We start from the raw sequence: 25,482 nt of genomic DNA on the forward strand, positions 1-25,482 counted from the left end.
CGAGGCGGGTTCCCTCTCGTCGGTAGCTGGAGGACCGCGTCCCCTCCTTGTCTGTCGGTGCGGGGGAAGATGGCGGCCGCGGTGAGGCAGGAGCTGGCCCAGCTAATGAATTCCAGCGGCTCCCACAAGGACCTGGCGGGGAAGTGAGTGACGGCCGAGCGGCCCGGGGCTGCGGCCAAATCGCCGAGGGGCGGCGGGAGGGAAGAGGGGCTGGGGCTGAGCGGGGCAGGAGAGGGAGTGGGGTTGTGGGGAGAGGGGCAGGAGGAGAGGGGATCGGGAGAGGGACTGTGGGGAGGGGACATCGGGACTGGGGCGGGCGGCTGTGGGGAGAGGGGATCGGGGGGGCTGTAGGGAGAGGGGATCAGGGGGGCTGTGGGGAGAGGGGATCGGGAGAGGGGAGGAGCGAGAGAGGAGGGAGAGGGGATGGGGGGGCTGTGGGGAGAGGGGATCGGGGGAGAGGGGATGGGGGGGCTGTGGGGAGAGGGGATGGGGAGAGGGACGGAGCGAGAGGGGATCAGGAGAGGGGCACGGAGTAGAGGAGGCTGCACTGACATCTGAGGTGGGAGGGGAAGGAGGTATAACAGGTGCTTAAGGACAAGGAAGAGTGTATTGCTTCCCCCTTTAGCGGGGATCCCTGTACCTTACAGACTGGAGAAGCCCCTGATCTACCTTGTGCATTTTTGGCCACACTTTGTGCACAGTCAGTTTCACCCCTGCTTAGTCAGTCACTTTCCATGTTGTTCAGCTGGGTCTAAAGTTACAGTAACGTGAATATTAAACCACGATAATCTGTAAGGAGGATTAAGGGGCAGGTAAGAACCTGGAAATACTTTTATCTCCCTTTGTAAAATGGACAAAAAAAGGTGCTGCCAAGACTTCCTGGGTCAGTGCAGACAAGATCTCAGCTCTGTGTTAAAGATCTTTTAAATGTTAGAGCTTTGGGCTCATTCAAATTTCAAGCACTGTATGTGAGACTGGTTTGGTGTTTCAGGCAACTAAATTCCTGATCTGTCATTGATTCTTGAATTTGACTTGGAAAACACTTGATTTGACTGTGCAGAAACTTTATTTAGTAAAAATATGTGATTTTAAACTACTGCTACGTGAGTGATAGTGCAAAGTGAAAACTGATAGTGAGACTAGACAAAAATATTCTAGTGCTAAATATTCTAGTACAGCTTATTTTTTGGTTGCTGACATGTCAAATCATTAACCCATAAGTTTAAATCAATCTCTCTCATAATTTAGTTCCCACAATATCTGTTCTTCCCAACTGTATCTAAACTGTATGGGTTTGTGTTGATTTACATTGTCAAATTAGCTAATTTCAGGAAACTGTTTAAAAAAAAAGTTTTCTGATAGTCTTAGACTTTAAATTCAAAAGGAACAATATGATCATCTAGTCTGACCTGAATAACATAGGCCATCGAATTTCACTACGTAATTCCTGTGTGACGCTCATAGCTTTCTGTTGAACTAGATCATATGTATCAAAAAGGCATCCAATCTTGATTTAAGAATTTCCTTATGACAATACTAAGGCAATAGGCCTGTTTATCAGATTTAAGGAGAGGTGCTGTAACCTGTACACAACTAAATATATTATAGTATGTAAATATAAATCTTGGAGGATTTAGCCTGGGGTTTTCAAAAGAACCAGGCGCTGAACTCCCACTAAATTTCACTGGGTTTTGGGCACCTATCCTTTAGGCTCTCTTGAAAACCCCAGCCTAAAGAAATATAGCAACTTTAATAGAGAGTATAAAAAACAATCTAAACTGCAAAGTAAGGACCAAAATAGACTGAACAAATGAAAGGATATTAATTGTGGTGATCTTTGTGGTTTTAAATCTATGGACAGATATCGTCAGATACTGGAAAAAGCAATTCAGCTGTCAGGGGTGGAACAACTAGAAGCCTTGAAAGCTTTTGTAGAAGCAAGTAAGTAGGTGTGGAATAGTACTTGTTTTGTTTATGCATTGTTGACTGAAGACCTGTTGGATTACACATTCAGATAAATATAACTTAGGCTATGTGAATGTTTGATGCTCTGTGCATATTCAGTCTTGCATCCGAGTCTGCTTGGAGCACCAATCAATACATTAAAACATTATTAGAAAACAGACTTTAAAATGATTGATTGTAACCTTGTTTTGTAAACTAGATTTCTCCCCCGCCCCCTAGCAAACCTGTCAGTGGTACAGCTCTTGAATACACTCATGGACACTACATAAAAACCTAAAATAGCCGATCTTTGCTGAGGACTAAAGTGATGATTAGTTCCCCCCCCAAAAAATTAAGCTTTTGAGTTAATGTAAAAAGTATCAAAAAAAATGCTCAAGACCTTTATTTTGTCATATTTGGATATCTTAGAACTGTCAAATAATTTTACTAAAATTTCCCCTTATCAATTGTCCAGACTGAGAACAGGCATGATAAAATTTAGCGTGCAGTCTTAATTTGTCCAAGATGTTATAAACTAAGGCTACGTTTTAGTCACAGGTATTTTTAGTAAAAGTCACAGACAGGACATGGGCAGTAAACAAAAATTCACGGCCTGAGACCTGTCTGTGACTTTTACTAAAAATACCTGTGACTAAAACTTGGCGGGGGGGGATGTCTGGGGGCCCCGCAGGTGCTGGGGGGGGGAAGCGCAGGAGGCGGCATGCAGCCCAGGACTCCCACTGTTGCTGGGGGGCTGGGGGGGGCATGTTGGCAGGGCCAGTAGGCTCCCTACCTGGCTCCGCACCTCCCCGCCCCCCAGCAGCAGCAGCGTTTTGGGTGTGGGAGGGGGTTGGGGCACGGGACAGGGTGAGGTGGGCGGTGCTTACCTGGGGGGCTCCCCAGAAGTGGCGACATCCCCCCTCGCTCAGCTGCTGGGCGGAGGCGGACCTGTGAAGCCAGCGCTCTGGGCGGAGGCAGCGCACAGAGCTGCCTGGCCATGCCTCCACCTAGGAGCTGAGCGAGGGGGATGTCATCACTTCCGGGGAGCCCCCTCCAAGGTAAGCGCTGCCCAGAGCCCACCTCACCCCATCTGGTGCCCCAACCCCCTGCCCCCTCCCACACCCAAACTGCTGTTTGGGGAGGCGGTGGCCCAAGCCTGCCCCAGCAGCGGCCGGTGGGACTGGCACAGAGGCTACCTGAACTGCCCCTGAGCCAGGCACACCAGCCACTACATAAGTCATGGAGGTCACAGAATCCATGACCAATTCGCAGCCTTAGTTATAACGTACACACCTGAAAATAGCAGTTTAGAATGAAAGTTCTTTCTAAACCATTGGAAGACATCATATGTTACTTAGCCTTTATCATACCTGAGAACTGTTCTGAGCTATGCAGCAAACAGTGTAGGTTTCTTAGAGAGTAGAATCTAGTTTTCTTAAAATTAAGATTGTTGTTAATGACTTAAAAACCAGGAATAATCAAAATTAGCATTAAAGCTGCTGATTAACTATGGACTGGTGATATCGAAAGCATTGACCTATATTCCTTCTCTTATTTCCTCCTCCTCTTGTGTCTTTGAACTAGTGGTAAATGAGAATGTCAGTCTAGTGATCTCACGTCAATTGCTGACAGATTTCTGTACGCATCTCCCAAATCTTCCCGATAGCACGGCCAAAGAAATCTATCACTTTACCTTGGAAAAGATACAGCCTAGAGTCATTTCATTTGAAGAACAGGTAAGAGAGAATTGAGTGGGTGAGATTCTGTGTCCTGCAATATGCGGGAGGTCAGATTAAATTATTATAATGATCCCTTCTGGTCTTAAAGTCAATAAGATTAATGACTATCATATTTATCTTAAAAAGCTCAAAACAGAGTTTTGAATCCTAAATATTATATTTTCATGTTTTTCAGTAAAAAATGGACATTCATACTCATGATCCAATTTTACATTCTTGTGTACCCAAAACTCCTGTTGAATTCGATGAAGATTTTGGGTGTGCAAAGAATTCCATGTTTGTCCCTTAATCAGGATGTTAAGTAGTTCCTGCACTACTAAAAATGGCTTCCCAGAGCAAGACAATAATCTGGCTATTGGAGAAACCACTGAGATGCAACTTGGAACTCATTGTGCTGCATTTTAGAACAGTAACACAGTGGGCAGGGTATGCGAGGGAAGAGAATTTTTTTTTTAAGTTTGTTTTATTAAAAAATGTTCTCTAAATAAGTTAAGAACTCAAAATTTGTTTATTGGGGAAAATGTTTCCTTGAAATACCAGCTCATCAGGCAGCTAAAGAGTTTAGTTCAATATGTGTTGTCAAGCCTGCTCATTTCTTTCTTTCTAGATACCCTGCAGTATTAGCTGGTAGTATTTGTGTATGGGGAAAAGAAGTTTTTATTTAAATATTATAAAATCTAATATTTGAATTGGAAAACCAGACAATCACTTGCTTTGCTTTACATTTCCATCTGTTTCCATTTTATTATTTTAATCAGCTTTCATCTCAATGCTTATCAAAACAAGCTTACCCATGTTACAATGGTTGTACATGGATTAAGCCTATCACACCAAGCAAATGGATCAATTAATTGTCACAATTCCTCTGTGAGGCCTTGATCCCACATTGTAAATCTCAAGATTGGGAATGAAGTTATACGAGTGCATTCCTACCTCATGGGGGTGATGTGAAGGTTCATTTTTTAGGCCCAGACCTTCAGAAATGGCTAGTAATTTTGGGCGCCTCAATTTTGGAGGGAGTAACTTAGCACCTGTAAAAGGGTATGATTATTCAGAGGGTGGATTCTTAGCCCTTTCCAAAAATCAGTCCCTTTTCAGTGCCTCAATTTGGGAATGCCAAAATTGAAGCACTCAAAACCATTAGTCATTTTTTAAAACTTTGGTCTATGTTTGATAAAAATTTTTAGGTGGAAGGAGTATGCTGTATCATGTGTCCGGTAGCTGGAAAAATACTGTTGATAAATGAGAAGAAGCAGATGGTATGATTGCTAATGGAATATGGATCAGTTTTATAATATGCTTTTGTTTTTTTCCAGGTTGCTTCTATAAGGCAGCATCTTGCATCAATTTATGAGAAAGAAGAAGACTGGAGAAATGCAGCACAAGTGTTGGTGGGGATTCCCTTGGAAACAGGACAAAAGTAAACACTGTGGTTAGACACAATTTTGTCCTGCTGAGTATCCTTCTGTGTTTTTTTTAAATGCTTCCCTAGAGTAAAGTGTGTCTGGTTTTTCTCCGCTTATTTCCCTGAATCTTCAGTAGTGTGGCATGGTGACAATTGTGTAGGTAAATTCAGAATCATCTCCACAGTATCAAAATACTGCTTGGCTCTCAAAGCGCTGACATATATGGAATACCTAGTCATTAGCATCCTTCAAGCAAATGTGATTAATAAAGCTTCACTTCAAAAAACACACTACCCCTTTTCCCTGTTCATCCCTTTCCACCTCCATGTACACATAAGGAGTTGCTATAGGCTTTGCCCAGATTAATGTCCTCTTGTGATTGCAAGGTTGAAATGCTCACACAACTGGATTTCTACATTATATGTGTTTCTGCTCCTTCACAGACAATACAATGTGGATTATAAATTGGAGACTTACCTGAAAATTGCCAGACTGTACCTGGAAGATGATGACCCAGTTCAGGCGGAGGCTTATATTAACCGAGCTTCGCTGCTTCAGAATGAATCAACCAATGAACAGCTACAGATCCATTATAAGGTGGTATAACTTATTTTAGTTTTTCCTTCTAAGAGGGAAAGAATACCACATTGAATTATAGTAGGGTTTTTTGTGGTGTGTGGGGTTTTTTTTTTTTTTTTTTTTTTTGTAGCTTTACATAAGCCTTTGATAAATAGATTTAGGATAGATTGATAAAAAGATTTTTCAAAATGAACTTGTCTCATTGAAAGTCAATGGGAGCCTAAGCTCCTACATGTCTAAGTCACTTTAGATTTCTAGGTTACATAAGCAGTTTTGGAAATGTTATCCCTAGCTTACATCTGAAGAATCAAGATAACAGAAAGGACGAAGAATAACTCGCTTGAATAAACATCAGGAAAAAATAAATTCACCATAATCACTGACACCAAACAACAAGGAATAAAATGAATTATTTTAAAAAAATCATATACTCCTAGAGCAATTTGTCCTCTAGCAAATGTTAGTCTCCTAAATATTACTCCACTGTGGGGTAAAAGCATTGGGGTCAGACTGACCGTATCAAATAGGTGCAGAAAAGCATAGAGTTCTAGAGCATTAAACAACCGGAGCATTACAAGTACAATTTTTTTTAATATGCTAGGCTTGAACTACACAGTCAGCTATGAAATTACAGAGTGAGTATAAGCATGATAAGAGAAATTGGAGGAGAGGGAAGACTGAAAAGCAAAGAAATGCTAAACTCTGAAGAAGAGACACCAAGGAAAAATTAGTTTCTGTACAGCTCTTTAAATTATATAGTGCATCCTGTAAGTGCAAAGTGTACAAAGGGAGACTTGGGTTATGAAACACTTGTACTACATTTTATGTACTACTGTTTTATATTCCTCTTCATTCTTAATAGCTGGGCACTAGCACAATGCTGCGATGTTTGAGATCCAAACACTGAAGGGAAATGTTTCTCTCTTTGGAAACTGATCCCAGCCCACAAAGAAGCTTTATATAAAAATATTTAATAGGTTTTGCAAAACCTATTGCTTGAGTTTATACTGTCTGACAGTTTAAATTAATGAACTGACAGTATTCACATATTAGCTGCTGGTACTCTTTTGGATGAAATATAAAACCAGGGTCCTGACCACTTGTGACGCATTAAAGGTACATGATACTTAACAGAGTTAGTGTTGTTACTCTGATGTCCTGGACAAATTACAAGCTGGATAATTACTTGGATCTGTCTAAATCTCTGCTGCATCTTTTATTGGATATATATTAATCTTCACTTCCTGTCTGTACTGTTGTGTGATATTGCATTGCCCTGTAACAATTGAAATTTTGTTTTAGAATTAGCTGCACCTCTACTGTGAGGCAGGTATTAGTATATATAATTCTATATTTGTTTAAATTGGTAAAGCACTGTGGAATCCTATGATATGAACATTTATGTAAATAATTATGCTCAGTAATAACTCATGAATTTCACATTCAGATTAAGATTCTGCAGTTTCTGTAGAAATCTCACAACAGTCTTTGGAGGACGGATTGCCAGAATATCAAGTCTCTAACTGCAGACTTTATTTAAGCTCTTGCAGAACTTTCCCGAGATGATGGTGTTTTTCTCAGCAGGCTTAAGTGATGCTTATGGAGCCATGCTCTCACTTTGTAATACAGCGGCTAATGTGTATCTCCACTGTACAGTCACTTTCCTATTTAGCTTTTTTCTTACTGAAACATATTCTCTCTTTAGGTGTGCTACGCTCGTGTTCTTGATTACAGAAGGAAGTTCATTGAAGCTGCCCAAAGGTACAATGAGCTCTCTTACAAGAGCATAGTCCATGAAAGTGAGAGACTAGAGGCATTGAAGCATGCTTTGCATTGTACTATCCTAGCATCAGCAGGTAAAATGAATGTCACAGATTTCTGTGTATTTCTGGCCTTTTATATTCCATATAAAAAAAGGATTGTTAATCTTTAGTTGATCTCAGCATAACCTTTTGTATAGCTCTCATCATTCTAAGATGTACTAGTGAGGAATCTAGAAGTATGAAAACAGGTAAGAAGTTGAGGGTTTGATAGCAGGCCAATAACTACGAGTTTTGAGTATTTTTCTCTCTGCGTGCCTAAGTTACAATAATCTTACTTGGATGCACAAAAGAACGAGTAAGTGGGAAAAGCTTAGGCTGTTTTTAAAAAAACACTTTGGAAAAGGTTGCAGTAGGTATTATTATCTAAGGAAATTTTTTCAGTCACTGATCATAAAGTATACCTGGAGACAAACTAAGGGGGAAATGCAGGAAGGATTTTTCAGAAATGAGCCAATGGTTCCTTTTTCTAAGGCCTTTATTTAAAGTAGGCATGTATTCTCCATGAGCAGACCTACCCATCCTTTAATTGCAATGAAATACTAGATGTCTAGACACCATGAGGATGGGCACAGTAGAGGCCTTGACAGTTTTCTATTATAGGTATTTTCTATATGATACACTCCTACCCTTGGAAATGGTATAGGAGTGAACATGACAGCTTCAAAGCATTGTTCTCTCATGAGCACTGTTTTAGTAAAGTGATATTTACAGAATTTATTAAGGAGGTCATTTTGTGGGATTCTTGTTATTTCTCCTAGGACAGCAGCGCTCTCGCATGTTAGCCACTCTTTTCAAGGATGAAAGGTGTCAGCAGCTTGCAGCCTACGGGATCTTGGAGAAAATGTATCTAGACAGGATTATCCGAGGGAATCAGCTGCAAGAGTTTGCTGCCATGCTCATGCCACATCAGAAGGCAACGACAGCTGATGGTACAGACTTCTTTAAAGCACAGTAATACTTATCCAGTATAGATTTGCCTAGTATATGCATAGAAATGTGTATATACTCCAAGTGGCTGCCTTTAGAACTCTACCCTCCTTAATGTATTTTAGTGCTCAGTCTTAGATTCAATTTCTATCTCTGTTTTAACCGGTTGATCTCTTAAAAGAGCGTTCTAGAATCCAGCTTCTCCATCCATCATTAGATTATACACCTCAGTAAATTTCTATTTTAGTCTTTTTTCTAAAGAATATAAAACTCATTTTTCTAATCTTGCTTCATTTTCTGAGACCTTCTCCTCTCAGCTTTTCCAGTTCTTCAGTATATTTGTAAAATGATGCCCATCATTTTTTTACAGTATGATCTATTTTCTACAGACTTATACAAATCTCTTGTTTTGTGAGTTTGATAGGTCTCAGTGTTTGTTTTCCTAGCTGCTGCCAGATAACATGGATCTAAAAACTAAAAATCATCAGCCACTTACCTCCCAAACCGTTCTCTGATCAGTGCTGTGCAGCTTTTGGTAACACAGTTCAGGCTAGAATTTACTAAATGATGTTACATAAACTAAATGACATCAGTGGAGCCTTAAATTCAAATTAGTGTGTTCTCTAGATTAGAGTGGTTAAGTGCAAAGTCCATGAAGAGTATGAAACACTTCATGTGCCAGGCAGGCCTTACCTTTATGGACACCTCTTGCTCTACAGCAAGAAAGAAATACTTTGAAAAAAATCAAACTGAAAAAAAGTTAGAAAACGTTTCTCGTACCAGAGAAGCTGCATGCATCTTTTGAACCCAAAACTCCTTTTTGGCTACATTCTATGCTTATGCTGCCTGGTCCAAAACTGAAAAACATCCTGTTAATTAATATGTCCGTTTAACTGTTGCAGTGTCTCTCCCTCTCTGGATCATAGCTAATTCTGTCACCTATTTGTATTGTGGTAGAGTAAGATCAGGTGCTAGGTACTGCACAAACACGAAGAGGCAGTCCCTACCCTAAAGAGTTAAAATGTGGAGACAAAAGGCAGAAGAAAGGAGAGCAGCAGTATCCCCGTTTCTCAGATGGGGAGAACTGAGGCACAGATTAACTCATTTTTAAGGTCATACATGAAACCTGTATCAGAGTCAGAAAATGAACACAGAGCTCCAGAGTCCTAGTCCAATACCTTAACCACAATTCTACCTCCACTTGAATGTCCTAGAACTGAGCAAGAGAGACTAAAGCCATTCTTCTAAGTTGCTTTCTTTGAACAGATATGTAAACTGTTAGGGTCTTACTGCTCATTTACTTTTGTATGGAGTAATAGTGCTGTAAGGAAGCCAGATATGTTTCAATGCTCTGTACATACAAATTTTTACCAAAGTATTTTTCTTACTCACAGTGCAAGAAAAAGTCCCTTGAAAATTCTTAACAATGATGTGTCATTTTATTCCGTCTCTAAGGGTCCAGTATCTTAGACAGAGCTGTTATTGAACACAACTTATTATCTGCAAGCAAACTATACAACAATATTACCTTTGAAGAACTTGGAGCACTATTAGAGATCCCTGCAGCCAAGGTATCTTCTTTGTTTCCTGTGTGATAATTTTTGAATACTAGAAATGAATTCCATTGGCAAAGTGATATTAACAAGTACTTTTGGTTATAACTTTAAGAAGTTCAGCTTTTCAAGTTTCAGTGCTTAAGTACTCTGCACTGCCTCTAGTCTTTCAATCACAGGGCCAACATGTTCAGAATGCAAAACATTTTACCCATTTTGAGGAATGGGGAGAGAGGGAGAGTACTTAATTTCGCTCAGCAGCAACAAGAAGTGGATTAAGCAGTAGCATTGATTGGTGCTAAAGGGAGTCCACCAGTTCTCTTTGGGCCAGAGGTTGGGCGGCAATAATGCATAGTCTTAAACAATAAAGTAGAGGGGGATGATGTGTAAAGGTCAGGCATTATTTTGCAGCTTCATAAATATGTTGGAAACAAAATGAATATCATTCTCAGATATCTCTCTCTCTCTCTAATTCCTATTTTGCAGGCAGAAAAGATAGCTTCTCAGATGATAACTGAGGGTCGCATGAATGGATTTATCGATCAGATTGATGGAATAGTTCATTTTGAAAGTAAGGGTTTCCTTCTTTTTCATGGTGCAATTCAAAATACATTGGTTGAGCTGTTCTCTACAACATGAGGAAGTTATATTTTTTTAAATGAGGATCTACTACAAGCAAGTGTGCTCGGACTTGCTATTGCCAGCAGATGGCAGTGTCTGTATTGTAGGTAGCAGTTCAGCTATGTCTGCTTCTTACTTACAAAGTCATATTTTACTCTTTTTTTCTAATATTTAAGAGAATGTGTGATTGACTCTAAATTTTGCAGTCTGATATAGCTTTTGTATAGTCTTGTAAATACATGGGAGTAGGAAATTCTCCACTTTTACTTTGTGGTGCAATACCTAATTATGTAATGTACAACCCCCAATCATTTAATCTTTTAAATTTAGAAATAACTATACTGTAGACGTGGTAAATAGACGACAATACTTTGTCACATCATTAAGTGAAATAACAATAAAAATGCTTTTAGTCAAAGTACAGCAGAATTGCAAAGAATCAGTCTGTTTTTGCAAATTATTATTTATTTATTTTTTTTTAGCGCGTGAAGCTCTGCCAACATGGGACAAACAGATTCAGTCACTATGTTTCCAAGTTAACAACCTTCTGGAGAAGATTAGTCAGACAGTACCGGAATGGACAGCACAAGCAATGGAAGCTCAGATGGCTCAGTAAACCTACACTTAGTCTTTTGACTATAATTAATCTCCTTCTGTGCTGTACAGATGAAATCTACTAGGACTATGAAATGACCACCTGAAAATTGTAGTAGTATACAGTCTTATATAAAACTCCTGACATTTTGTCAGAATATGCAACATGGTATCACTGCATGAGAAATATGCTTTGCTGTTTTGAAAGTTGTGGTTTAAAAGTACAGAACGAAGTAAAATCTTAAGATAGATTTGTACTGCACATACTGTTTACTAAATTGTGGACTCATCACTTTCCATTGCTGGTTGTGAAAATGTAAGTGCCATGTTCCTGTGAGTTATGGTTATTCCAATAAAGGGAGGAATGAGCCCATTAGATTCCATTAGAACCCATTAGCCTATCCTATGATGCCTGTGTTTTAACAATCACTTGTATTTCACTCACTAGCAGTTTGAGTATGAAAATGCAACATCATTGTAACCTTCCAAGTTTCCTGTATTGGATTTGCAATTTAGATATCTACTACATCCAGGAAAAGAAACGCCCTTCTCTTACAATTCAGAGAGCAGGAAAATAAGTTAACAATCAGAGTTTATTTTCTCTTATGTTCTGGCAGGATGGAAGCAGAACCAGTGAAATGATCATACCATGGACAAACTAGCATGAGCTAGTTATTGGGAACAGGAGAATCCTCTTTCCAAGACAGCTTAGTACATACAATAAAACTTAACTTTCGCAACTGCTTCTCCACACACATGCACAATAAGAGAGACAAAGACAAATTTGAGGTTGTTACTTTACTTTATTTCAGATAAGTAGTGCTTTCCAACAATCAAATTAAAATGCATACAGCACTTTCTTGAACAGTAAGTACAGCAGGAAATGAGAAGACTTGCTTATGGAAATTATAGGACTCACAACCAATGAATACAGGAACATCTAAAATAGGGGAGAAAAGAGTTACATTCATGGCTGAGATTAATAATACCATTAGTTTTGTTAATACACTGCCTTGAAATTTACTTACGCAATATAAGACTCATTATTGCTTATATATAGTGCATAGCTGTGTATTTTAATGAATCTGTCTCAAATCAAGGAACATGGAGTGGTATGAGGACAGGATTTGACTCTGAGTATTAATGGAAAAAAGATTTAGGTCAGCACTGGGTGCTTTTGAAAATGCCACCCAGGAACTATACTTTCTCCATAATCGACACTATTTAGCTTTGTGCAAACACAAGAATCGCAATCATGTAAAGTTCTGCTACATGGTAATATCCCACAAAGATACATCAAAAGCCTAATCCTGAACAAGTCAGTAAAGTCCTAGCAAACAAATCCCTTTTACAGCTGTGAGCCTACATAGTGAAGATGAAGGAATGGCTATTCACCCCCACCTATTGCAATGCAAGGGCACTGCTAAAGCAGGTCTAGCTGCCTAATTCTTGGAAGGGAAACTAGCTTCCTGCCACAGTCCACTCAACGGTTGAGCCATGTTGGTCCCCTGTAGCACACACCCACCTCTTCTGATTTGTGTTTGACATATTCTGTTTGTTTTGCATTCCTGTGTGGAATTCCACTACAGAATTGCAAGTGCCACCTAGTGTTGAATGCCTGCCACCTGTGGTGTACTAACAAGGCTCTACCCCAGTAATAGATGGTTCTTGCTGCCTGCGGTCTTGCATTCCCAGCCAGGCACTTTGCCCATTGTAAATGATTATACATTTCCTTTTAAATTGGCTTGGTAACTCTCACTCCACTTCTTACTGTGGCTCCTCTTAATACAGAGTCAAGTAAAAGGCTTATATGCTGCTTAGATAAAGCCATATTATAGATGGCTAGCTGGGGCCCAAGAAGACTTCATTTAGATACAGAAAGGGCGGGTTGAGCAGGACTCCGCTCTATATTGGATAGAAATCTGTTCACTGATTGCATATCATTTTGGTTCTACACTAACTTTTCCGTCACCACTACCATTTGTCCTAGAACTAATTGAAACATTGCATCAGAGAAGCCTCTTGATTTATCAAACACTTACAAACCTTACTAGAATATCCCCATTTCCTTCCTTCTGTTAATATCTCTCTTTATTTGACAAAGAGCACACACAGGACACCACAGGATAGTGCAGAAATCAGAGCAGATGGATCCCTGTTGAAACAGAAAAAATATTAAAGACTGTAACTTTAAGAAGTACATCTAACTTTTTGTTGACTTACACACATTGGACTTAAAGTCAGACTAGCATATGGGCTTTCTGTGCTGCCTTTGAGTGGGATGACAGGGCCATTATGGGGAAAATACATTTTAAACATCCTTTCCTTTTCTTGTTACTAAAGTACTATTTGGCCTAAATTCATAGAAACTAAAAGATACCAAACCCTACTTGGTTATCCATAGCCCTGCTTTTTACTGCAGCGAGCAAAAAAAAGAAAAATGTTCCCAGTTGCCTTCTGTAGGAGGCAGAGAGACTGGGTGCTGGTAGCAGGTTACCTCTTAAAAGGGCTGTTTTAGGCACCAAAGAAGTTAATTAGGAAGCAGAGTTATCTAATGGGTGGGGTTTACCCAATAACAACCAGGCTTTAGCAGATGGAAACCAGACTGAGATTAGACTGGAAGCTCCGCTAGATCAAGTCAGCCCACCTCCCTACCTGTGCAGGATTGTTCCTTATAGAGTAACCTCTGGGATTCTGGCCAGTTTCCATTTTTAAATGTTTCCAGTAGTGGGATTTTTCAACCGGTAAACTGGGAGTCTGGTGTCCAGTTGATTTGCATTTAGGGCTGGGATGTATTGTCTGATATTCAGCCAAACTCTTCCTTAACTTCATCCTTTTGCTAGTCCTCGTGCCACTCCTTAACACACTGCTATATTCCTTTCAGATCTTTGCAGTTTTAGTCCCCACTATTATTAACTGTCAAAAACTATACATATTTAGCTCTGAATTTTCCTTAACGGTCAATGCCTCCATGCTCCAAATTTCCTTCCAATTCCTTCCAAATTTCCTTCCTACCTGCATCCTGCATTGAAGATCCAGCAGGGAAAAATATGTTCTAGATAGAGAAACTTTTGCCGTCCTGCTCTGACATAGCTCCAAATTTTTAAAAGATCTTAGCTCCTATATTTAGGCTCCAAAGTGAAGCGGCCAGATTTTGAAGATACTGTTGAGCCCTTTAGAAAATCTGGACAATTCATTTAAGCGCCTAAATAGAAGCTGAGGTTTGTTTGTTTTTTTAATTAGCTTATAATATTTCTTCATAGCTCTCCTAAACCTCCTTGGCTTTGTGTTATTACTGCTCTATTGAATGTGTAATCATACGTGTAATTTCGTGACCAGTATCACCCTGAAGCATTTCAGTGACATGCCTTTCCATGTCTTTCCACCCACAGAACATGTACACGTTTGCAATTTTTTCCCCCCTGGGGACATTAGGCTGAATCTCGTTTTATAATTTCATGGCTATAGTTCTAACCTTCCTCAGTCCCTTCATATTATTCCTCTCTTGTGTTCGTAACACATCCCAATTCAGTGTGATCTATTCATTTAATTTTCATATGTTATCTAATCTTGTTTTTTCATTTCTTAGGCTTTTCTGTTATTTGTGCTTTGGCACAGAAGGAGTTAACTCCAGAAACTACAATATTGTAGCTTGAAAAAACACATACACAACCGCCTTGTTGATTGAACCACACATTTAGAATTCTGTCTACATTCTGCAACACCTTTTCAGCTCATCAAGAGAACCCTTGGTGAAGAGATTCATGCTGAAGGAGTAAGAGCCAAGATTTAGATCAGTAGTTTGGTCTAAATGGCGGTTGATTATCAGGTTAGTATTATGTACAATGTCTGCATTAGAAATTATCCAATATACATTTAATTTAGATGGATATTTAAATGTAACCAATGCCTCATCAGAGGGGGTTCTCTATCTCAGGTGCGTAGCAAATCTCTGCTTTAAAGGGGCATCAATTAATAACGGATAATTGCACTTCTACTTTTCATGAAATTATCTCAAAGTGCTTTACAACAGTACCAAAGGAATGATCTATTTTACAGATGGGGAGAACAAAGGAAGAAGAGCTAAGGGACTTGTGCAAGGTTACACAGTGAGTCGGTGGCAGTTGCAAGTAGAACCGAAGTCTTCAAATGACCAATCCTCCGCTAATTTCTAGACCACAGTGCCCTCAAATCATAAGGGAAGACTCCTAGCAGCCGTGTTCAGATGGGGAGGAATCACACTGGGTGGAAGCTGGCTAATGAAAATGTAGCCAACTGATCTGCTTAGATCAATGACATGTTGCTTTAAGGGCTGTTCTTTGAGCATGAGCAAAACAAAATATTATTAAATAGTAACTAACAGGGATTCCGTATCTTGTCCGGTAGAGAGTCCTCATGGCAACGCTTCCGCCACAACAGCAGCATTCATTCATGTCACTTGCTACTTGACATCCAAGACAATAGAAGCAGAATGCTCCACATAGGCCTGGATAAAGACAAACAAATGAGGCTCACTCAATGTTCTCCCCTTCATTCATGCAGACAGTTAACTTTCACCACCACTTTTAGGAGAGATGTAGAAATGGCTACAAAATCGGAAGGAGAAAGTTAGGGATGTGCCAATGGGCCAGAGCTAGTGCGAAGGAGGCCAAGATCTTTGAAAGACTTTTGAAGGAATAGTGATGTCATATGAATGGCAGCTTGCCCCCCATAATGACTTAAGGCCATTTCTTCACTGCCAAAAATAGTGTGTGTTTACAGTGGGATAACACACATGTTTCAGCTGTCTCAGTGGAGGCGAGGCATTATAGTTTTTACCATGGTGTAACTAAGCGAGGTGATCCGCAGGTGCGGGAGATAGGGTCGCACTTGCATAGCTACATTGCTAAAAGCTATATGAGCACTTTGCCTCCGCTGGGATTTCACAGCAAGATAGCTAACCCATGTCAGTTATCCGGCTGTAAACACACTCCTTTTTTGGTCTGTGACCACGTATTAGTGCAGATGCTTACGAGTTCACTGACCAGTACATGAACTTGGCAAAGTTGTTGCTAGTGCACTAGGCGCTAGATATTTACATAAATATATTCCAGCTACTATAGATACATCCCAATCGAGTACGAGATAACGAATAGGGATGTTTTGCCCAAGATATCAGGAACGAGGGGAAGTAACCAACAGAGGTCATGAAACACGTAGGCTGGAATGTAAGTTGTTTATCCCAGTTGTTTGTCCCAGTCTATAAATGGCAGGGGACGGCAGAAATTCCCACTGCTGACTAAGCTGCTCCTTGCCACGGGGCACTTGTGTTAATGTATCTGTAGCTGCTATGGGATGCTAGTATTGTGACCAGACGGCAATAAACCTGGCCGAGTGCCTTTGTCCCCAAACCAAGCCCGTGGTCTTTCTTTTTGAGTAACATCGTGGCCTGCTGAATTAGCAGGCTGCACTGCGAGTATGGCTCTCCCAGGACAGAAGCACTGAGCAACCTTACCCAGGCACTGACATTCCAGCCTTCTACACTTAGCAACACCTTGCTTTGTGTGTGAGTGGGTGATGTAGCCACCTAGTCACTGGCTCTCAGAGTGGATATGGGAAATCCAACTACAAGCCACTCCTATAAATAAATATAAAACAGACAAATTGGATTCTCCCAATTTAAAGTCAAACCCACCAAAAGACTGGAGATATAATATTAAGCCAAACATCAAGACACCTCAAACCCAAACAAAAATACAATATTTGACTATCCACTTACAGACTCCACAGTCACTGCAGCAATCCATCAACCCGGTCTGCCAGACATTACTTTGTGCAGTAGCCACAGAAAATTGGGGCTGTACAAAGATGACAGGTTGAGAATTCATTTTTAGTTTCACAAGATGAGTTCAGAAGTTTAATTTCTGAAAGGAAAACAATAAAAGGAACGGTTTGAAATAGTCTGTTAGGGACTAGCTGTGTCACAAATAGGGTGTCTAATGTCATTGTGGTGATGTAATTAGAGGAATGTTACCCACATCTCTTTGTGAAATGGCATGTTTCTCACTTCATTGGAAGCAATGCTATCCACTGGATAACTGGCCAAATTGTTGTCGACAGAGATAGACCACGAATTAACTTGGCCCAGTTTCTTCTGTCCAGATTATGACTAGGTGTACATTTTCATCCAAAAAGCCCATCTCTCCCTAACATCACATTGGGGCATACTTCATTCCTGATTCAAAGGAAAGGGTGCCACTAACTAATGGCCAACGTATCTTCCAGCAACACCTAACGGTTCCCTGGTCATCACCCATGTGAGTCCTGGCCTACTCTGGTCATCCGTTCCGTGTGATCCGAGACCATCACAACACAAATACTATGGAGGTTATTGCAGAAATGGAACTCTCGCTCTTCCTGCTGTTCGCAAAGAGGCAGATTAGCTCCAAGAACCAGGATTTTCCTGCTGCAGCCAACAAAATTCTGAGATGTCATTTACTCAGGCAAACTTCTTTTGAGTTCAGTGGTGGTCTGACTAAAATCAGGAATTACTCTGGCACCAACAAACAGCTTTCAGACATTTTGAAACAACAGTGTACATTAGTACATATTGAAAATATAGCTGTCAAAGGCACCCATCAACTTAAAAAAAAATCACTGAAGTCTGAAAATGTTTCAGCTACTATTGTTATATGTAACATCTAAGATGATTATCAGTGAAAGATTAAAGAAAACATTTTTCTGATTTCTCAATTTGTTTACTTTGTACATCTAACTGCAGCCAGTTTTACTGTTTCCCCTGTACAGTCACTCACTCACTTTCCCTTGTTATTTTCTGAATTTTTCACTCCGCAACAGGGGAGAGAAGCACATAAGAATGGACATATGGGGTCAGACCAAAGGTCTGTCTAGCCCAGTATTCTGTCCTCCAACAGTGGCCAATGCCAGGCGCCCCAGAAGGAATGAACAGAACAGGTAATCATCACGTGGTCCTTCTCCTGTTGCCCATTCCCAGCTTCTGGCAAACAGAGGCTAGGGACACCATTCCTGCCAATCCTGGCTAATAGCCATGAATTTATCTAGTTCTTTTTTTTAACTCTGTTAGTCTTGGCCTTCACAACATCCTCTGGCAAAGAATTCTACAGGTTGACTGTGCGTTGCGGTGAAGAAATGCTTCCTTTTGTTTGTTTTAAACCTGCTGCCTATTAATTTCATTTGGTGACCCCCAAGTTCTTGTGCTATGAGAAGGCGTAAGTAACACTTCCTTATTTACTTTCTCCACACCAGTCATGATTTTATAGACCTCCATCATATCCCCCCTTAGTCATCTCTTTTCCAAGCTGAAAAGTCCCAGTCTTATTAATCTCTCTTCATATGGAAGCTATTCCATACCCCTAATCATTTTTGTTGCCCTTTTCTGAACCTGTTCCAATTCCAATATATCTTTTTTGAGACAGGGTGATCACATCTGCTCACAGAATTCCAGTGTAGATGTACCCTGAGGATCCTGGTACTGATGTGATACAAATATATTAAATAACAACAGGATTGGGATGAAGGTACATTTATATTATTCTGTTTTCATTTTTTCCTTGTTCCACATGTGGCAGCACTCTTAGTTCTCCAAAGACAGGACTTTGCCCTTACTTGCACAACTGTAATTTGCTTGGCAACACCCCTTGCCCCTTGGTAACATGATTCCTGGTGTTTGAACCTACATCAGCATCTGGTGTCCTACGCACTAGGTGAAATTTCCTTCAGTAAAGGGCTATCTTATTTCCGTAATGTTTAATTAGAGAAGTATCTTAATTATACCACAATAAAAGATGTGATATGAGAACAGGGCGATAAATTGTGTTCAAGATCCATTTTCGGTAAGCAGCAGATATATGACTGTGAAACCCTCATTTAGCCAATCATCTTTTTATATGTTGTATGATTCACAGGTATTGGGGACATTGAAATGTCAACAGAAACTCATTACTGATTGCCTCACTAATCTGCAAGTGCTAACAGTTAAAAGCAAGCCTGTGTGTTTCTTGTTTCTAAAATAAATAGTTATCAAGCTGTAAAAATAAAACCTCACTTTCTTCCTGATAATTGAACAATAGGTCTTTGAAGAACAAAAGGCCTCCAGTCTGACTATGATTTTAATAACATTGCTTCCTTCTTGCAGATCAGAAACATGACAGACCACTTCCAGTGAAAACACTGTGGGCAAAATTCTGACCTATTGTTCACATATTAACTGGTGTTAACGTGACTGCATGGGTAGAAAATAATAAAAGTATCAAACACACACCATAAACATAAAATCAGGCCTTCATTATGCTGACTCTTACAAGATGCATATACTGCCCCATATACAGTTTCCATGTCACTTAAGCTACAGGTCCATTCACATGCCTTCTCCTCTCTTCACTAAGAGGTATTGCAAAGTTGACACTCTGCCATTACTCGTACTTTACACATCTCGGTGACCGAACAAGATTGCGGGTGAAGAGATCATTGCATCTTTCAAGAGGGCAGAAAATAGGTGAAGGAGGATAGAGCATGCTGAAAACAGCAAGCGACATATGGCTTCTCTTAAAACATGGATAATAATATCAAAGCACATAGGATAGAAAGAACCTTGAATCTTTCTGAAAAATGTTTCACAACCCCAATACCATTAGTAAGATGTATTTTGTCTCCACTGGTCATTTTGAAATATAGGTAGTCAAATTTAAACTGTAGCAAAGTTCATTTTTCCGTAAAATCAGCCTCCAACTGTCTGAGAAATATCGACTTTGATGCATTCATACAGTCTGAACGGTGGCAGGCAAAAAAACAAACAAAAATTACTTTCTGCTACCCACCCTGGGTGCATAATTTTGCCAAATACCTGTTATTAGGATTTACAGCATATTTCATTTTGCCTTAATTGGTTTGTTGAGCAGAAAACAAAACATTCTCATTTTTTACTAACTTCCCTTCCCAGAAATAGCCATCTAAGTAGCTGATAGCTCTTGAAAGTTTTAATATACTGAGCTTTGCCAAACTCAAAGAAATATGCACATACCAGTTGCAGAGCAGTCTTGAAGAGAGAAAGCGTTCCCTTTTCCTGGTTGAACTTCAGCCAAGTCACTTGTATATATTCCATGCGCTACACAAATTGGCAATCTAAACTGATCATGCGGCTTTCCAAGACTGCCGTCATTGGTTACTTGTAATCAAGCAATTTGAGTACAGGATATCTTTTACCATATTTTTAAAGAACTGTCAGCTGTTTTTCCATCATAAAATGATGTACATCAAATACGAAATAAATCTGTTATGCAACACCAAGGATGAAATTTTAATCTTAAAAAATTAAAAGGCATAGTTGAAGTGGAAGAGGGGCCGATGTAAGAGGAAATTTGTTGAAAATGGGGGAGGTCTGTGGCTCAGGAGTACTTTAGGTATACGGGTGGTGGGCCACTGTTTTCCGCAGTTTGTCAGGTCTGTCATCTATTGCCTTGTATTATTGACCACCGTAAAGTATCTATGGTTACAGCGTGTGTAAAAGTGTTATACAAGGAGAGGAAAATTAATTCTTCAGGGCCCCATCCATGTGATGGTAAAAGAAACAAACAAACAATGTGGTTGTTGCTTTGCAGGTACCGCTACAGAACATCACCAAGTATGTAATCCTCCTAATGCTTCTGTTAATGTTAGTTACTTACTCTTTCTGAGGCCCTCCTGAAAAATTATTAGAAAGTTAGGCAAACCAATGGGGGGAAATAATGCTTCATAAAACTGTGGAGGGTTTGTTTGACAAACTCTCGGCCATGCGAAAGCATGAGAGCTCACAAAGAATGGACACAAAGCTGTTTCACTAAAATTAAGATTTATCAGTTGTCAAAGTTTTCACTAAAATTCAGGCCAGCTCTCTTATTTCTATGCCCTTTTTTTTCACGTTAAACGTTGAAAAGTTTATGACAGTTTATTTTTTAAAACCTTGTTTGATGTTGTCATAAATATAAAGGGAAGGGTAAATCCCTTTGAAATCCCTCCTGGCCAGGGGAAAGCTCCTCTCACCTGTAAAGGGTTAAGAAGCTAAAGGTAACCTCGCTGACACCTGACCAAAATGACCAATGAGGAGATAAGATACTTTCAAAAGCTGGGAGGAGGGAGAGAAACAAAGGGTCTGTGTGGCTGTCTATATGCTGTGGTTTTTCTGCCGGGGATAGACCAGGAATGGAGTCTTAGAACTTTTAGTAAGTAATCTAGCTAGGTATGTGTTAGATTATGATTTCTTTAAATGGCTGAGAAAAGAATTGTGCTGATTAGAATAACTATTTCTGTCTGTGTATCTTTTTTGTAACTTAAGGTTTTGCCTAGAGGGGTTCTCTATGTTTTGAATCTAATTACCCTGTAAGATATCTACCATCCTGATTTTACAGGGGGGATTTCTTTATTTCTATTTACTTCTATTTTTATTAAAAGTCTTCTTGTAAGAAAACTGAATGCTTTTTCATTGTTCTCAGATCCAAGGGTTTGGGTCTGTGGTCACCTATGCAAATTGGTGAGGCTTTTTATCCAACATTTCCCAGGAAAGGGGGGGTGCAAGTGTTGGGAGGATTGTTCATTGTTCTTAAGATCCAAGGGTCTGGGTCTGTAGTCACCTAGGCAAATTGGTGAGGCTTTTTACCAAACCTTGTCCAGGAAGTGGGGTGCAAGGTTTTGGGAAGTATTCTGGGGGGAAAGATGCGTCCAAACAGCTCTTCCCCAGTAACCAGTATTAGTTTGGTGGTGGTAGCGGCCAATCCAAGGACGACGGGTGGAATATTTTGTACCTTGGGGAAGTTTTGACCTAAGCTGGTAAAGATAAGCTTAGGAGGTTTTTCATGCAGGTCCCCACATCTGTACCTTAGAGTTCAGAGTGGGGGAGGAACCTTGACAGATGTCCTTTCTTATGTCACTGGATCTTTGATTAAAAGCGGTCTGTTCATCAGTAGGATGTGGAGAAGATGGCAGTTTTAGAAAAACAACTCAGGAAAAGAGGGGAGGGGTATATGGAGTGGATGTAAGAGTTCATCCCTCTTCAGATAACAGTGCTGGGCCCAACAGCTTCGCTCTCTACATGAAGCTACAAAGCTATGGCTTCTCTGTTAAATTTTTTTTTTTTTTGTAAAATGTCTCTGTAAATGAGGGGTTTTATATTGCACTCTCGTATCTGAAACTTTCTTTAAAATCTTCAGATGATGAGCCTACTACACAGTTTTGGCCTATCTTTGTAAATTGCATTTAGAGAAGTTTTTCTTGATTCGTGTTTTTTGCATGCTGGGCGATTTATTTAGACAAAGCTCTAAAAATACGCTAACCTTTTTTCTTTTCTTTTTTTTTTTAAAGTTGGGATAACAATAGCTCTTTGAAACATTGTCCAGCAATTTTTATTCAGAAGACCTCTTTGGTTAAGACAATATTAAAAAATTTTTGGGGGTGGGGGGGTGTTAGATGTTACAGTTTTAAAGGCACTATACACTGTAAAGTTTTATATAAACTGCAGAAAAATTAATTCTCTGGGACCTCTTCAATTGGATGATAAATAAAATGGAAAAAATAATTATTTTGCAGACCACTCTATAAACTATTGCTACAAATGTAAGGATGTTGATGCATTTTGATTCTCACATGACATTTTTAGCCATTGAAAAAAATGTCTGGGCTTGCAGTTTTGGACTGGAGTAGCTATACAATGCTGACATTGGCTTGCACCTTACCATTCTTGTAGGTTTCGTGTTTAATTACTGCTGTTCTTTTAGGGGCCAACTTATGCCTTAGGTTACTACGAAACAACAGTTGTTGCTTTTGACGTACTTCTCTAAAATACCACTAAGCATATAAAGAGAAGCATTTTTGTTCTATTACAAGGTTTTTCATCTTAGTCAGAAATGACCCATCTCACCATTTGGCTCTGGTACGTATGCTAAATCCTCCTGATGCCTTTGTAGGTGTTACTTACTTATAATTTCTGACACCTCACCCCTCTGAGAAACTGAGTAGACAGTTGGAAAAACAAAGGGGCATCAGAGGAATATGTTGCCTCAGGTTTGGGAGAGTTGTCTGTTTACCCATGCTAAACAGACAACTACCAAAGATTCCTCTCAAATCCAGACCAAATCTCTAATCTGCATTGTCTTGTTTTTTCATGTTTCAGAGTAGCAGCTGTGTTAATCTGTATTCGCAAAAATGAATCCGATGAAGTGAGCTGTAGCTCACGAAAACTTATGCTCAAATAAATTGGTTCGTCTCTAAGGTGCCACAAGTACTCCTTTTCTTTTTGTTTTTTCATGTTTCCTTTAAAAGTTACTCTGGGTTACTCTGTGTGGATTTGTGTGTGTAAATGTGTTGGATTATTTTTAATTTCTTTTTTCTATTCATTCAATGGGCAAAAAATAGTTGTTAATGCAAAATATTTACCACTAAAGCACATTAGATATATTGAGTCTTAAGAACATTTTTTTTGTATCTACTGCCTCCCAAATACTAAAAATACAGGTTCCCTTACTACTTCATTGCTGTTTTAATTTTATTTGTTAAAGCCAAGTTTAATCATTTTAATAAATTACATTCCATCTATACCTTAAATGCTGAAACCTTACAGTTTTACTTGAACAAAAAGGACATTGTTTGTTGAAACAGATGTAAAATGTTAAAGATTCTTTTATATAGAATGTTTTAAACTAGGCTTGCATTTTGTCTCCTGCTTGTGTGTATTATCCATTACCCCATTAGATTTCCTTTAGGTTAGGCTGTGTGTGCACGCATTTGTGTTTTACATAATTTAATACTGAAAAACAGATATGAATGTGTTTGTGTGGGTGATTTATCTACAAAATAATATAAAACTAGTCTGAATGTATGTTCTGGATGGTTTGTCTTTTAAACAGTATACAATTTGGTTTGAATGTATGCTTAATTGTTCTGGGAAGGAGGAGAAGGAAGGGGATGGATACATATGTACGTAATATGTAATACGTGTGTGACTGTGTGTGTATATGAGAGAGCTCTTGCAAGTCTTGCATGCACAGCCTTGCTATGTGTCCTTTAGAACAGAATTAATACCTTTTTCTGTATTTTATACAAATTATTTATCTGTGTTACCTAGTGTCATAACTGACATAGCTACCCTGAAGAGTTCAGGAAACAAACCAACAAAAACAACAGTTACTTACCTCTCCAGTAACTGCTGTTCTTCAGGATGTATTGTGGACACATATATTCCACTGCAGGTGTCTATGCGCCCAGTGCACTTGAGTAGGAGAATTTTGACAGGGCGGGGCATGCACCTGCCATGTCTTTGTCCTTGTAGCTGAGGGCATAAAGGGCAGGGCTGCTCCGACTCCCTCTCATTTCCTTTGCACCAGGAAGATGACGACACTTCCAAAGTAGAGAAGAAAGCGAGGTCATAGGAATGTTTATGTACACAACATCTCAAAATACAACAGTTACTGTAAAGGCAATTAACCATTTTTTCTCCTACTAGTGATTGTGCAAATATACATTTTACTGTAGGCGGCTCACTAGTGGATTTCTTGCAGGAAGTGGGAACAGGGAATGAAGTACAGACTTGCTGAAGTCCACATTGGCTGGTTGTAGTGGTCCCTCACTCTCGAGTAGGGAGGGAAGCCACTCTGCCTCACTACTGGCAGACTGCAAATAACAGTCTTTTAGGGGAGAGCTCCAGCCCCCTGGATGGGGTGAAGCATGACAGTCTTTAGACCACAGCCACCAGGCTGGGGCAGACAGTAATTAACAGCCTATAACTAGCAGTCTATCAGGGAGCTCTGTCCCTCTGGGCAGGGCAGAGCCACAAACAGTCTTTAGCCAACAGCCACCTGGCTGGGGCAGACAGCTACAAACAGTCTGTAGATGGGCTCTGGCTCCCTCTGGATGAGGCAGAGGCACAAACAGTTAGGGCTCTTGCAGGGGTGAGCACCGAAGCAGTCTAGGGGCTCAGGCAGGGAGTAAGCACCAATACAGATTTCCTGGCCTATGGTGGGGAGGTTGCTACCCCAGGGGTGAGATGGCAGGGGATAGGGGGATGCAGGCCCGCCTGACTCCACCATGTCCCAGCCAAGGCCCTAACAGTGGCAAAGTGATCTGTCACTGGGTCAGCAGGGAATCCATCTGCAACATGCTGACTCACACTCTGGTAGCAGAACCTAGGGTTACCATATTTGAACATTCAAAAAAGAGGACACTCCACCGGGGTGGGGGGGGGGATTTGCTCGTGCCCCCTGGCCCTGACCCCGCCCGAACTCCATCCCTTCCCCGCCCCCATTCCAACCCC

The 25,482-nt window shown here is 40.1% G+C and overlaps 2 protein-coding genes across 6 annotated transcripts in view; one reads left to right on the plus strand and one right to left on the minus strand.

Moving 5' to 3' along the window:
- COPS4 (COP9 signalosome subunit 4) lies at positions 1-20,092 on the plus strand. Of its 2 annotated transcripts, XR_012158448.1 has the most exons (11): positions 1-143; positions 1,862-1,941; positions 3,529-3,680; positions 5,000-5,103; positions 5,533-5,686; positions 7,374-7,524; positions 8,250-8,420; positions 9,874-9,989; positions 10,458-10,542; positions 11,075-11,502; positions 14,776-20,092. XR_012158448.1 is itself a non-coding variant. In XM_073340532.1 (10 exons), the coding sequence occupies exons 1-10, from the start codon at positions 70-72 to the stop codon at positions 11,206-11,208; spliced, it is 1,221 nt and encodes a 406-aa protein (XP_073196633.1). In that variant the 5' UTR covers positions 1-69; the 3' UTR covers positions 11,209-11,579. The 2 variants fall into 2 exon arrangements, 1 of the variants encoding a protein (XP_073196633.1); XM_073340532.1 differs by lacking the exon at positions 14,776-20,092 and having other exon boundaries at positions 11,075-11,579.
- PLAC8 (placenta associated 8) overlaps positions 11,970-25,482 on the minus strand; it is a 17,768-nt gene continuing 4,255 nt past the window's right edge. For 2 of the 4 annotated variants that reach the window (XM_073340535.1, XM_073340536.1), the window contains exons 3-7: positions 24,365-24,569; positions 16,945-17,089; positions 15,548-15,672; positions 13,233-13,341; positions 11,970-12,126 (exon numbers count right to left, since the gene is read on the minus strand). In XM_073340535.1, coding sequence (XP_073196636.1) covers positions 13,237-13,341; positions 15,548-15,672; positions 16,945-17,053 — 339 coding nt within the window. In that variant the 5' untranslated portion in view covers positions 17,054-17,089; positions 24,365-24,569 and the 3' untranslated portion in view covers positions 11,970-12,126; positions 13,233-13,236. Of the gene's footprint in view, positions 12,127-13,232; positions 13,342-15,547; positions 15,673-16,944; positions 17,090-20,226; positions 20,370-24,364; positions 24,570-25,482 lie in introns of those variants that run through there. The other 2 variants (XM_073340533.2, XM_073340534.1) reach the window with 2 other exon arrangements.

The sequence above is a fragment of the Lepidochelys kempii genome, chromosome 4 (genome assembly GCF_965140285.1).
Source record: "Lepidochelys kempii isolate rLepKem1 chromosome 4, rLepKem1.hap1, whole genome shotgun sequence".
Classification (NCBI taxonomy): domain Eukaryota; kingdom Metazoa; phylum Chordata; order Testudines; family Cheloniidae; genus Lepidochelys; species Lepidochelys kempii.

Coding starts and splice junctions, on each gene's coding strand:
- COPS4 (XM_073340532.1), top strand. CDS start 70: ATGGCGGCCGCGGTGAGGCAGGAGCTGGCCCAGCTAATGAATTCCAGC. Junction 3,681..4,999: donor TCATTTCATTTGAAGAACAG/GTAAGAGAGAAT, acceptor GTTTTTTTCCAG/GTTGCTTCTATAAGGCAGCA. Junction 5,104..5,532: donor CCCTTGGAAACAGGACAAAA/GTAAACACTGTG, acceptor GCTCCTTCACAG/ACAATACAATGTGGATTATA.